The sequence below is a fragment of the Nelumbo lutea genome, chromosome 5, assembly GCF_056320005.1.
Source record: "Nelumbo lutea isolate HS-2025 chromosome 5, American lotus-T2T, whole genome shotgun sequence".
In the NCBI taxonomy this organism is placed as follows: Eukaryota; Viridiplantae; Streptophyta; class Magnoliopsida; order Proteales; family Nelumbonaceae; genus Nelumbo; species Nelumbo lutea.
This window is the reverse complement of record NC_142688.1, coordinates 68101567-68116503: the sequence shown is the minus strand read 5'-3', so window position 1 is coordinate 68116503 and position 14937 is coordinate 68101567. Positions and strand designations below refer to the sequence as shown.

At 41.5% G+C, this 14937-nt stretch overlaps 1 protein-coding gene across 1 annotated transcript in view; it reads right to left on the bottom strand.

Annotated features, from left to right (window-relative positions):
• The window catches only part of LOC148852794 (Pseudouridine synthase family protein), a 63163-nt gene extending 62175 nt beyond the window's left edge, over positions 1–988 (bottom strand). Inside the window, exon 1 of the mRNA XM_088947706.1 lies at positions 198–988. Coding sequence (XP_088803832.1) covers positions 198–494 — 297 coding nt within the window. The 5' untranslated portion in view covers positions 495–988. The remainder of the gene's footprint in view (positions 1–197) is intronic.
• Positions 989–14937: the final 13949 nt, after the last annotated feature.

Below are 14937 nucleotides of genomic sequence, written 5' to 3'. Positions count from 1 at the left end.
AACCTTTCCACTACACTACTACATGGCTACACCTCCTTCTGGATACGATTCCTATAACTCCAAACCACAGTTCACTATTCAAGTAATTTCAATATAAGGACCAAAAAGAAAAAAAAAAAAAAAAAAACAAGGCAGTGGAGATAAAACAAGAAGCTTACTGATCAAAAAGGAAAAATAAAATAAAACAAGAAAGTCACCTCGAGAACGCCAACAACGGTTCTGCAATTAGGTTGCTTCTGGGAGCCAGAGAATCTAGTGCCGATATACTCGACTGCGACCAAGTATCTTTGGATTCTAGGGTTTGGGTTCATGTTTAGAGGATTATCAGAACGTTCTTCATCACTGGAATCTTCAGTTCGTGCGATCTTCGATGGTTTTTCTGGAGACCCGAGGAGAGAATCGAGGGACCGCTTGGATTCTTCGTGTTGGGATGAAGCCGTTGGAGATTGGTGCATTTTCAATTTTTCATAAATCACTCGTTCATTAATTCCCATGTTTTTTATTTATAGTTTTGTAAGCATGTGGATTTTCCCGCCCACAATTAGCGCGAACACTGAACGTCGGCATGACTGCTGAGTAGAGTAGGGCATTTAGGGAGTGCGAATCGGATGATCATGGACCACGCCAATGTTTTAAAAAATGAGCTCACATAGTCTGTCCCATCCAATGGCAAGCGAACACTCCATTATCCTTCCTCTTACATTTCAAACTCACGGAGTCCAGACTAACGGCAGTTTGGTTTCCAAAATTTTGGGAAATTTTGGAATCTGTATGCAGTTAGAGCCTTTCTGATGATGGTTTCTTACTCTTTAGTTTTCTCCATTATTGTTCTTGAACTCAATTCCTCTTAGCCAGCTGCTGGAGATTCGGGCTGTGCATCGGTGCTGTGAAAGGCAGTGGGGCTCATGAGGAGGAGAGGAAAAAAGAGAGGGAATGAGACCGTTTGGGCACGAAAATGTAGGACCAATGTTTGATATTGGGCTTGTCCAAGTCAACATACCTCTTAATATAATTATTACACTTTCACATGTCAAAGTCAGAACAAACGAATAGGCACTTAGACTATATTTTTTGAATAATATAAGCAAATAGGGATAAGGGATTCTCACTTGATATATATTGGTGAACCCAACCAGCAAACAAATAATCCACCAGCAATCATCCACCTAAATGATCAACATACACCAGCCTCTAGGAATCTCTAGTTAGTCCCAACATTGTTGGTCTCAATGATGAAATACAACCACAACTCCTAGAGTGTAGCAAGAGAGTTGAAAATCCTCAACTCTATATTTCAACTCAAAGGATTGTCTCTAACTTGCTACTTCAAGGCCACTCAACTAAAGACATGAAGTATAGAGGAGTTTGGTGAATGGTAGAAGAAACAATAGATTGGTGATTGATTACGAAGAACTAAAGATGGAATGTGTGAGTGGTGTGGTAAGGATACATATGGTGGTCTCCTTGAAAGACGAAGTAAGGCTAGGAGAAAAGGATAGGCTAAAGGCTTCTACCAATAGAATCGTATGTTTGTTATGATTCATGCCCCCTTTTATAGGGAGAGATCCCGAGGTCCTAGAAGGAAGAAGATAAAAGAGTTTAATTCCCATTTGGAAAGAGAATCTCAGATTTGGTGTCAGTCGTAAGGGGAACACTACTAAGGGTTTGAAGCGTGTCTCATGAGATCTCTCCTGGTCTCCTATACTGACGTGGTGTGGATGATGTCAGTGCTGGTTTACGTGTCTCTCTTAATCCTATTGGGCATCCTATCACGAGTGATATCGGCTAGTCATTATATTTTTGTTTTGTCGTTGATTTGCGATGGCTCTGAGTTCATAGCAGGTTCACGATGGCTCTGAACTCATCGCAGGTTCGCAATGGCTTTGAGCTCATCGTAGGTCTGCGGTGGATCTAAGCTCATCACAAATTCGAAATGGCTTTAAGCTCATCATAAGCTCGTAATGGCTTTGGGGACATTGCACATCCATGGCGACCTCGAGTTCATCATTGGTAGTGCTACTTTGAGTTCATCGCAGGTCTATGGTGGCCTTGAGCTCATCTCAAGCTCATGTAGGCATTGAGCTCATTGTAAATATATGCTGGGTTGTGAACTCATCGTGGGTGTCTCTTTAGCATTGGTTTAGCACCTTCTATGCTACTGTTAAAGGGAAGGGAGATCCATCATATAGATGGCCAAACCGTGCAGGGTGGCTGGACAAAAATTCAAAAATTTATTTATCCCTTCATTGAATCCTATTCCCCAATTTAGAAAAAAATGCGCTTTTCAATTTTTGTTCTTGAAACAAACCAGACCAAATTTGTAATCAAGATTAAGGGAGGGATATACCTAATATAGAATCCATGCAAGTAACTTCCAATGTAGGTGTTCACGCCCAAAGAGGTCACCAAATCCCACCTCCACTGAAGATGACACAGCTTAGGACGAGGCAAGATCAGTAAAGTAATTCTTTAACAAGAATTACAATCCTTCAACAAGGATCACGCAGAGGATGTGAGCACTATTAGACAATGTATGCCCTTAGCTCCAATCAGAATGATGTACGTTATGACAATTAAAGTAAATGAATAAAGTACATATTTGATTCATTTTATTATGGTGTGTTTTTGTTTAATACCCTTAAACTAGACACATATGAGACTCGTATTAGTTTAGAATCTTCACGGCCATTGGATAGGTGAGCACCTAGACTCAATGGGCCTAAAGCCCAATTCGAACTGACTTAATAAGATTAATTAAAGAAGGGCGGTTATGGGATTTAGATCAAAAGATAGGATAAGGGATTGTCTCTATCCACTCAAAGAGTCTAGATCCAAATAAAGATTTTGATCAGGAAACTCCCAATTAGATTAGGAGGTTTGATCTTTATTTGTAGATAAGATAATGGATTATCCTTATCTCTAAACAAGAGCCCAGATCCAAATATAAGATTTGGATTAGTAAACTCCTAATGGGATTAGGAGAACTTCTCTTTAAGACTATAAATAGAGGAGCAGGACGAACCTCCAATTATCTTTCAGTCTACTGATACAAGAGAGAAGATAGCATATTGTTGGACTGTCTCTATCTTCTACTCTTGCTCTCTCTTATTATTGCCGCCATAACCAGTTCGATCTCCACTCTGAGAGCGATCAAGAAAGGGTTCTTGTTACCATCTTTTGGTAGAAAAAGGTGATCTGAAGTTATGCTCACTCGCCCACCATCGGATTCTTGCTGAAGAGCCATCATGTTTATTCTGCTTCATCCTGCATCGTGTCATCTTCGGTGGACGCAATTTTTGGATTCATCATTGGGCATGAACACCTTCATTGGAGGTTACTATGACTTTGTATCAAATATAACCCTCCACTCCGTTTTGGTTACAGATCTAATCTGGTTTAGGTTCAAGATTGATCATTGAAAATACAATTTTCTAAAATAAGGAATGTAATTCCCACATGGGAGAGAGAGAAATTTTTGAAATTTTGCCCTACCTTCCTACAAGGTTCAGCCATCCATATGATAGATCTCTCATCCCTTTAGTGGTATCAAAGCTAGGTTCAAATCTTGAACCAAAATTGGCCATATCTGAAACTACGCAAATGGGCAAAAGGCATTCTACCTGATTTGCGCAGATTATTGATTTTCTAGGAAATCGGTTCCCAGATTAAGGGCAATTGATCTGAAATTAAATCTTTTTAATTTGATATTTATTTAGAATTGTTCTTTATATTTATCTTGATTTATGGGTTGTTCGTACGGTGGAGATTGAAGTCTTGATTGGCGCAAGAAAATTGCACACCTACTGTTCTATTCATTCTTGTTTGTAATTATTTATTTTTTTTAGAGAGAATGTAAAGGAAATTTTTTTTGATGTAATATTAATAAAAAATTAGGGTTTTCTATTTTATTTCATTCAAATTCGAAGCATATTGCGTAGAAGGAAGGAGTTTCGCAAATTAGGGTTCGACTATCTGCAAATTGTAGTTTGACAAACTACAAACTGTGAACTAACCTCTATTTTGAAGGGTAGCAGATCTACAAATAGCCCTTCTATTGATTCTTGAATGTCTTTTATCGGTAATTTAATGTTAGATCAAAATCTTGAATTAAAGATCAAACCCTATACCCATTTGAATTAAATGCACTCATTACTCTCGTATTTCGATTCAGGGCAATTGGAAGGAAATAGACCAATTCAGGTGATTTTGCACAGTTTCGGCGATAGTCAGTGGTCTGGGCCTAAGGCACAATTCCAGACTCCGAATTGGGCAATTCAAGAAGCATTACAAAGAATAATGAAAGGCCCACAACTTTTGTGTTTTGGATTTTGACTGATTCGATCTGCATCGAGTATGAAACTGGGCCTGAAGGCAGAGCAAGTTTGTAGCCAAGCCTATTTAACAGCTGAAGCCCAACTCACAAAAGATCCTGGAAGCAGACCAAGTAGCAGAAAAGCCCAACTCGGATGCAAGAGTCTAGAGTCCTAATTCGAATGTAATCTTCCAAGTGGGAGAGAGTCTTATTAGATCTAAACTTTGAATGTAATCCTATAAGGATAAGAAGGTTGGGGATTAAATAAGAGATATGATATGATTAGTTCAAAGAAGATCAAGACTCCCTAAAGATAAGATGATCTCCTAGAAGGAGTTGGAAAATAGTCATCTCCTTTGGCTATATAAAGAGTGGGGCGAACCAGCTCTAGCATCACTCATTTCAAGATCCAAGAGATCATTAAGAGGCCAAGAAGCTCAAGAAAGCAGTTCGGCTATGGAGAAGAAAGGCATGGAGATTGCGCAGATCATGAGTAGCTAAGCTTCTTTTTCTGGTTCAAGGGGGAGGTTCGATTGTGTCATTGTGAGGTTCTGTTGTTACTTTATTTTCTTGCTCTTAATCAAGTATTCATTGATTCTTGTGCATATTTTTATTGGATGTTGATGTTAATTAGTTTGACAAACTTAATTAATGTTGATCTTCATGACAGCCTTTGACCAATGTTCTAACATGATTCAACCTAAAGGAATCGATGGAACAAGATTCAGTAATTGCAGCTATCTCAATTATTGCTATTTTGGTTTAACTGTTTTCACAAATCTTAATGCTATCACTGTTTAACATGGAACACTATCGTACCCAGTTGAGTGGTGATAAGTGTTGATCGAATGCTGGGTTTGGTCAACTGAATTAGGAAAACACAAGGTTTATTATGGCTATCCTAATAAATCTAATGTTAAATGCTTGAATTGCAAGAATGCTGAAATTTACCTAGGATCGATGGCCAATCGATTCAACCCAAACTCTTGAACCAGAATTCGGTAAGACTGATTTTCTCTTGTTTGTTTAGTTTGTTATTCTTTTAATTTTAGTTATTAAATTTCCCCACTCAATTATAGTATCCATTCGACTAAGAGATTACTGATTTGCTCCATGGGGGATTCAACCTAGCACCACTTTTACTGCAAATATCTTATTGTGGGACTAGTACTAATTTTGAGGGCTTCGACAAACCCATCAAACGGTCCAAGTATGTCGATACCCCATTGTGCGAAAGGCCACGGTCTAGTGAAGGACTTGAGGTCAACAGCGGGTTGATGGTGGATGTTGGCATGCTTTTGGCATTTATCACACTTTCTGACGAATTCAACATCATCTGCTTTCATTGTTGGCCAGTAGTATCCCTGTCGTAGTGCTTTTTGGGCGAGGGCTCTGCCCCCTAAGTGTCCGCCGCACTGGCCCTCATGAGTGTCGCGGAGTACAAGTTCGGCCTCGAGGGGTCACAAGCAGCGTAGGTAGGAAAGTGTGTAGGATCTTCGGTACAGCCGTTCGTCTATCATGACGTATTTGACTGCCTGCCGCTCTGCCCTTTTGGCGGCATTGCGATCTACAGGGAGGATCCTATGTACTAGGAAGCTCACGAGTAGGCCAATCTAGCTCGGCTCTGCTCGAATGACAAGTGCGACCTCCTTTGCCCCCCGAAGAATGCTAGGCCGAAGCAGGTCCTCTATGTACATGGTCCTCATGGTATTGTCACTGGTCCTAGCTAGTCGGGACAGGGCATCGGCCTCAGCGTTCTTGGACCTTGGGATCTGTCTAATGAAGTGTGACTGGAAGTTGAGCAGGGCTTCTCTTACCTTGGCTAAATAGGTAATCATGGTTGGTTCACAAGCTTCATATTCACCCATAACTTGATTGACAACGAGTTGGGAGTCACTGTAGATGACAATGTGTTTGGCTTTTACTTCCTTGGCCAGAGCTAGTCCGGCTATCAGTGCTTCATATTCCACTTTGTTGTTGGACGTGGCAAACTCAAAGCGTAGTGCCTACTCCAATTTCATGCCACCTGGGCCATGCAGAACTATCCCGGCCCCGTTGCCCTGGTAGTTCGAGCATCCATCCATGTGAAGGATCTTGGGCACCTTGTCCCAGTTCACGCTTGGCTTAACTGGGAGAGATGCTACACTGGCTGCTCCCTCATAGTGTTCGGACTTGATTGGCCTAGGAGCTCCAAGCTTGCCCAAACTAGGTGCCTCGTGCTCGATCGTCCTGGAGACTTCGGGGCTGAAGGTGTGTTCTGCTATGAAATCTGCTAAGGCCTAGGCTTTGATAGCAGTTCAGGGCTTATATTAGAGGTCATACTCACTGAGCTTGATGGCCCACTTTGTCAACCTACCTGAGACCATGGGCTTTTGCAAGACCTGCCTCAGAGGCTTGTTGGTGAGGACAACAATGGTATGAGCTTGGAAGTACGGACGAAGCTTCCGAGCTGCAATGACTAGAGTGTAGGTCAAATTTTCTATCTTTGGATATCTCGTTTCCGCTCCCTGCAGCATTTAACGTAGTAGATAGGTCATTGGACTCGATCTACTTCTTTTGTTAATACAGAGCTGACCACTTTAGCACTTGCCGAGAGGTACAGCTCCAAGACATCGCCCTCTTCGGGCTGGGCTAAGGTCGGGACACTAGCGAGGTATCTCTTAAGCTCATCGAATAGGAGCTGGCAATTTTGGGTCCAGTTAAACCCTTTATTTTTAATTGCCTTGAAGAAGGACAGGCAACGGCCTACCGATTTAGACATGAAGCGGCTCAACACGGCTATTCGGCCATTAAGCATATGAATCTCCTTCATCTTTTGAGGTGGTTCCATGTCTAAGATGTCCTTTATTTTATCTAGGTTGGCCTCGATGCCACGCTTGTTTACGATGTACCCCAGGAATTTACCCGAGGTAACACCGAAGACACACTTGTTTGGGTTCAACTTCATGTTAAATCTATGCAAGATTTCAAAAACTAAATGCAGGTCTTGTATTAAATTGTAAGAAAGTTGGGTCTTAACGACCATGTCATCTACATAACACTATTTTTCTGCCGATCAACGGCTCAAACAGTTTATTTACAAGTCTTTGAAAAGTTGCCCCAGTGTTTTTTAGTCCAAAGGGCATCACCTTGTAGCAGTATAGGCCAACCTCGGTTATGAAGGCGGTATTTTCCTCATCCGCTGGGTCCATCTTGACCTGGTTGTAGCCCGATTAGGCATCTAGGAAATTTAGCAGCTCATGTCCTGAGGTTGCGTCCACTAGCCGGTCAATCTTGGGGAGTGGAAAGCAATATTTCGGGCAAGCTCGGTTCAGCTCATAATCTGAGGTTGCGTCCACTTCTGTTAGCCTTTTTCACCAAAATGGGGTTGGTCACCTAGCTCAGGTAATGAACTTCCCTTATGAAATTGGTTGCAAGGAGCTTCCCGACCTCTTTGTCGACCGCCTTCTAGCGCTCAGGGGCTAAGTTGCATTTCTTCTGTCTAACGAGCCTAACTACAACGCCCGTATTAAGTCTGTGAGTTATGACGCTGGGGTCAACGCCGGGATTTTTGCCATGGATCACATGAAGATATCTAAATTCTGAAGTAGGAAACTTATCAATTGGGATCGCAGGGGCTCCTGGACCTTGGCACCGATCTGAAGCGTCCAAGCTGGATCCTCCGCTGAAGTCGAGATGGTAATAGTTTTGTCCATGGATGCAGGTTGTTCCTCACCTTGTTCCTCGTGCCTTCCTAGGTCGGGCCCGTCTGCTACCTTGGTCTTTCCTTTGAGGGCGGCAATATAACACTTGTGGGATTCAAGCTGGTCTCCCCGTGCCACCCCTACTCTGAAATCCATGGGGAACTTCATTGCCAGATGGTATGTGGAGACCACCGCTCGCAAGGCGTGGGTGACAGGCCGACCTATTATGGCATTGTAGGGGGAGGGGGTCGCGACCAACAGGAACTTGTGGTTGAGCCTCACTAGGCTGGGCCACATGCCGATTGATGAAACCAAAACGAACCCTAATTTTATCCCCTAATATTCACTCTTTTACATTTATTTAGCACTTAAATGGACTCATTACTCTTGTATTTCGATTCAGGGCAATAAAGAAGGCAATTGGAAGAAAACAGGGCAAATCGGGTGATTTTGCACAGTTTCGGTGACAGTCAGTAATCTGGGCCTAACTCTCAATTCTGGACACCGAATTGGACAATTCAAGAAGCATTAGAAAGATGAAAGGAAGGCCCACAACTTTTATATTTTGGGTTTTGACAGATTCGGCCCGCATCGAGTACAAAAACGAGCCCAAAGTCGGAGCAAGTTCGCAGCCAGGCCCATTTCACAACTTAAGCCCAACTCGCAGAACTACCTTGAAGCAGCCCAACTCGAATTCAAGAGTTAAGAGTCCGAATTTCGAATGTAATATCTAAGGAGAGAGTTTTATCAGATCTAAAGTCTTGAATGTAATCCTAGAGAGATAAGAAGATTGAGATTAGAGCATTAGATAAGAGATAAGATAGGACTAGTTCAAGATAATATCAAAACTCCCTAAAGATAAGATTATCTCCTAGAAGGAGTTGGAAAACAGCCATCTCCTTTGGCTATATAAAGAGGGGGGCGAACCAGCTCTAGCAATCACTCATTCCAAGATCAAAGAGATCATCAAGAAGATCAAGAAGCAAGAAGGCAGTTCGGCTATGGAGAAGAAGAGCATGGGGGGAGGTTTGATTGTGTCATTGTGAGGTTCTGTAGTTACTTTATTTTCTTTCTTTCTAATTCAAGTATTCATTGATTCTTGTGCATATTTTTATTGGACATTGATGTTAATTAGCTTGACAACTGAATTAATGTTGATTTTCCTATTGCTATCCATGATTTTGGTGATCCGTAATTGTCACGAATAGTGATACAAGTAGCAATTAGGTTGATATCTTTTTGGGTCAATTGTTCGTGACAGCCTTTGACCAACGTTTTATCGCAGGTTCATCAAAGATTTTTCAAAAATTGCTCTGCCATTGTCCAGTTTGCTGCAAAAAGATGCGCCTTTCGATTTTGATGATGAGTGCAAGGAAGCTTTTAACAAGCTTAAAAATTTATTAACCATTGCACCCATCATTCAACCACCCGATTGGAACTTGCCCTTTGAGATCATGACAGATGCAAGTAATTATGCAGTAGGGGCTGTTTTAGGGCAGCGAATAAATGGGAAGAGCCATGTCATTCACTATGCTTCCAAAACGTTGAATGCTGCACAGAGCAATTACACAACCACTGAAAAAGAGTTATTAGCTATTGTGTTTGCTTTAGACAAATTTAGGTCATATTTGCTTGGCTCTAAAGTGATTGTTTTTTCTGACCATGCAGCTTTGAGATACCTACTAGCAAAGGAGTCGAAACCGAGGCTGATAAGGTGGATACTCTTGCTCCAAGAGTTCGATCTAGAAATCAAGGATCGAAGGGGAGCTGAAAATTCGGTGGCTGATCACCTAAGTAGGTTGGTGAAAGACGAGGACTCCTCTCCCATTTGTGAGTTGTTTCCTGATGAGCAGTTGTTTCACATGAGAGGTATGACTTCATGGTATGCTGACATTGTGAATTACTTGGTCACGGGAATTTTGCCTAATAACCTTAGCAGATCCATAAAGAATAAAATCAAATATGAGGCAAAATATTATGTATGGGACGAACCCTACCTATGGAAATTTTGTTCTGACCAAATGATTAGGAGATGTGTCCCTGAGGAGGAGCAGATGTCAATTCTAAAGTTTTGTCATAATTATGCTTGTGGGGGCCATTTTGGGCCAAAGAGGACTGCTCGAAAGGTCTTGGATAGTGGTTTTTCTTATATGTGAAATATTTGATGTTTGGGGCATTGATTTCATGGGACCCTTTCCCCCATCTTGTGGTTTTTCTTACATACTTTTGGCAGTCGATTATGTCTCAAAATGGGTGGAAGCCAAAGCCACCAAAACTGATGATTCTAAATGTGTTGTAGGGTTTATAAAGTCTAACATTTTTCAGTAGGTTTGGCATTCCTCGAGCCATCATAAGCGATCAAAGGACCCATTTTTGCAATAGAACAGTTGAAGTCTTGTTGAGAAGATATGGGGTGCATCACCGAATTGCCACTGCTTATCATCCATAGACTAACAAGCAAGCTGAAATTTCCAATAGAGAGGTAAAGTCCATCTTGGAAAAGACCGTGAATCCATGAAGGAAGGATTGGAACCTACGTCTAGATGATGCTCTCTGGGCATATCGGACAGCTTACAAGACCCCAATAGGTATGTCCCCTTACAGGTAAATTTTTGGCAAATCTTGCCACTTGCCGGAGGAAATTGAACATAGGGCCTATTGGGCAATCATGCAATGCAACATGAATATGGAAGAAGCAGGGAAGGAAATGAAGCTCCAGTTGCAAGAGCTGGAAGAGTTGAGGTTAGAGGCATACGAGAATTCAAGAATCTACAAAGAAAAGACCAAATCGTTCCATGACAATGCACTCTTAAGAAAATAATTTAAAATTGGACAAAAAGTCTTATTGTATAATTCTCGACTTCAACTCATGCCAGGTAAGCTACGTTCCAGGTGGATGGGACCGTTTACTGTGACTAATGTTTTTCCCTATGGTGCAGTAGAGATCAAAAGTCTCGACACAGGTAAGATCTTCAAGGTGAATGGACATCGATTGAAGATGTTCTATGAGGATGCAAATGTCCCCTCTATGGTAGACATCTCGTTGGACATTCCATGGTATTTATTGGATTAAGGAGAAAAAAAAAGAGGACGTCGAGCATAACGACGTTAAACAATTGCGCTTGTGGGAGGCAACCCATTGTGTTTAGTTAATTTTGTTATTTTGTTTGGTTTTGATTTTTTGTGTTTAGCAGGAACCCAACAAGACAAACAGGGAAGTACCCCCAAATCCTTCTCCCTTCCTCTATGTGTTTAGTTAAGGTGAAATTGGCTGATGGGTCTCATTCCACCATTGTCGGTCAAGGAACCATCTCCCTTCCTCTATGTGTTTAATGTTCCTAAATTACCTATCAATTTAATTTTCATTAGCAGTATTACTCATTCCTTGAATTATTCAGTGACCTTCTTTCATTCTCCATGTGTGTTTCAGGATTTCACCCCGGGGAAGACGATTGGTAGAGGAAACATGGTGGATGTCCTCTACGTGTTGGAAAATAAATCTAGTCTTGTGGCTACAAAGTCTTTAAGTTCTTCTAGTGAGAGTCATGTCTACTTGTGGCATAACCGTCTTGGTCACCTTTCATTTAAGTCTTTAAAACTTAATTTTCCTGGGTTGTTTAAGTCTTTGTTAGTTAGTAAATTGCAGTATCATACATGCCAATTGAGCAAACATTGTAGAAATTCCTTTTCTTTAAGAAATAAAAGATCTGAATTTACTTTTCACAATCTTTTCTGATGTGTGAGGCCCTCTTTCTCTACCTATTGAGACTGGATATACATATTTCATTAGTTTGATCGATGACTACTGTAGATATACTTGAGTGTATCCTATGCGATCTAAAAATGAAGTACCAAAGATTGTGAAAAACTTTCAACGAATGGTTTTCACTCAATTTCAAACTGAAATTCACATTTTCCAATTAGACAATGCAAAAGAGTACTTCCATAGTGATCTCACAGAGTTCTTTGCTTCGTATGGATATTTTCATTGAAACTCTTCGCTAGGACACCTCAACAAAATGGTGTTGCTGAAAGGAAAAATCATTATCTACTTGAGGTAGGTTGTGGTTTATTACTTCATATGAATGTTCTGAAACATTTTTGGATGGATGTTGTTATGTATGTTGCATATATCATCAACCGTATGCCTTCTTGGTTACTAGAGTATAAGGCCCCACATCAACTCTTGTTTCCTATAGATCCATAATCCCCCATTCCAATGAACGTCTTTGGGTGTCGTTTCTTCGTACATGACTTGTCTCCTACTCATGGTAAACTCGATCCCCATGCCACTCCTTGTGTTTTTCTTGGTTATCCATTATCTCAAAAGGGTTACCATTGCTATGATCATGCTTCACGCAAGTACTATGTCTCTATGGATGTACCATTCTTTGAGAGTCAACCCTTCTTCTCAATTTCTCCTCGGGGGGAGAGTAAGGTTGAGGAGAAACACACTTAGTTCAACTACCTCCTCTTCCTAACCGTTCTCCATTTCGGGTCTTTCTTTGCTACCATAAGAGCCAACAGAGTTCAAGAGCCATGGAACCTGAAACTTTGCAATCAATATCATTGAACTCTCAGAGGTAGATACTCCTCATCAGCTAGGTATACTTGTTCCCATTGATATGCTTGAATCTCTTAACATTGACCCTCCAGTTATTAATGATCTTGATGTTCCTATTGCTTAGAGAAAGGGTGTTAGGTTTTGTACTACTAATCATCTTATCTCTCACTTTGTGTCTTATGATCATATTTTACCTTCATACCATGCATTCATTTTCTCTATTAACAATGTCTTTGTTTCTAAGAATGTGGCAGAAGCTTTATCCAATCCTGAATGGACAAATGCAATGAAGGAAGAAATTAATGCCTTACACAAAAATGGCACCTGGAGTTAGTAGATCTTCCTAAAGGGAAGGAATCAGTGGGTTACAAGTGCATATTCATAATAAAGCATAGAATTGATGGTTCAGTAGAAAGGTACAAAGCTAGATTGGTGGCCAAAGGGTTTACACAAGTGTATGGAGTATACTATGCAGAGACCTTTGCTTTAGTAGCCAAGATGAATTCAATCAGAATCGTCCTCTCACTAGCAGCTAACCTTGATTGGGAACTTCATCAGTTGGATATCAAGAATGCATTCTTGAATGGTGACCTAGAGGAAGAGGTTTACATGACTCAACCTCCAGGTTTTTGTGCCAAAGGTAGTGAGCAGAAGGTGTGCAAGTTAAAAAAATCTTTATATGGGTTGAAGCAATCACCTCTGGCCTGGTTTAGTAGGTTTCATTTACTAGTGCAACATATGAGATTCAAACAATGTCAATCAAATCATACTTTATTTGTGAAAAAAGGTGAAGGAAAAATTGTAGCTTTAATTGTCTATGTTAATGACATAGTAATTACAAGAGACTGGAAGGCTGAAATACAGAAGCTGAAGAAATTCATAGCCACTCAATTTGAGGTGAAAGATCTAGGCCTTTACGTTATTTTCTTGGAATTGAAGTTGTCCGCTCAAAAAGGGGCATCTTTATTTCCCAAAGAAAATATGTATTAGATCTATTAGAGGATACAGGCAAGTTGGGAGTGAAATTAATTGATTCACCCATTGAACCGAACCATCAACTCACTTTGAAGCCATAGAAAGAATCCTTAGATACCTCAAGAAGTTCCCAGGAGCTGGTTTGCTTTTCCAGAAACATGGGTGTTGGGGTGTGATTTGACCTGACCTCCTGAAAAGGTGACACATGCACGTAACTCGACATAAGTGACAGCACAGTGTGACAGCCTAGCTACTCGGTGCAACGAGCTCGCCAAAGCCCTCGCGGGTCAGCTCGCTACAGAACAAGCTCGCTACATTGCAAGCTCAAATACGCCAGTATAACAGAAAGGGAACACTCCAAGCTAAGTCTATCCTAGCTCACGAGCTAGGACAATCAGCTCACTCCAATCCTTAGGCAAGAGGGCCATCTCGAAGACCTCGGATGGAATCACCTCGGGATGCATCTAGTAGCTCACTACAAAGCATCTCGCTATTAAGTGATGCGGCATTTTCAGGAAGCTTTTTATCTCTCGATAGGTGGTAGCGTGTCTGTGCTTTATGGGTCGCGTCTTTCACCTGATTGGGCAATACCCTGTAACGGTTACCTGTGCAGCCCTGATGAAAAACGGCTATGATAGAGGGCCAGAGATGGTTACATCCGATTTGATAGGACATCGGTATTTAAAGGCCTCGATTTTCAAGGGGTAGAGGTAATTGAATCGAATTGATCTTGCGCTATTTGCACTCTTATCTCTTTCTGCATTTTCTATAGCTCCCTCAGAGTTCTAACTTAAGCATCGGAGTGTTCCCACCGGGTGAGCTCCTCAGGAATCCTTCATTCTCTTCTCCTTCTCAAGTGTTGACTGTTGCCAGGTAGGAGCGAAGTCCCTGCCAGCTACGAGTCACCGGATCGCACTACATCATTTGGCGCCGTTTGTGGGAATCGCTTCAAAAAGCCTTCCTCCACCAAACACCGAAAACTTTTAGTAAGACTTCAGTTCCTATGGCTTCTTTCAACAATGCCGCACGAGTGCATAAATGAACACCATCAGGGGGCAACTCCAGGTCCCAACGGTGTGCATTGGACAGTTCACTGTCTCCCTTTCTGCGAACGGAGATCCCATTCTGAATGTGCCTCAAACAATGGCACCCGTGAACGCTCCACTTCCTTTCATGGTTGAAGCAACCTTCACTGAGCCCTCTGTTGATCCTTCGATGACCAGCAAAAACCAGCTTGAAGACCTGGTGCAATGCATGCGAGCTATGCAAGCTCAAATGCAACAATTTCAGTAGTTTCAACTCTATTAGCAGCAAGTGCTACACCAAGTTTCTCAGTATCACTACTAGCAGTAGTTTCCTCCGTTGCCGCGGACCCAGTAGCCACTTCCTCCTCGACACCCAGC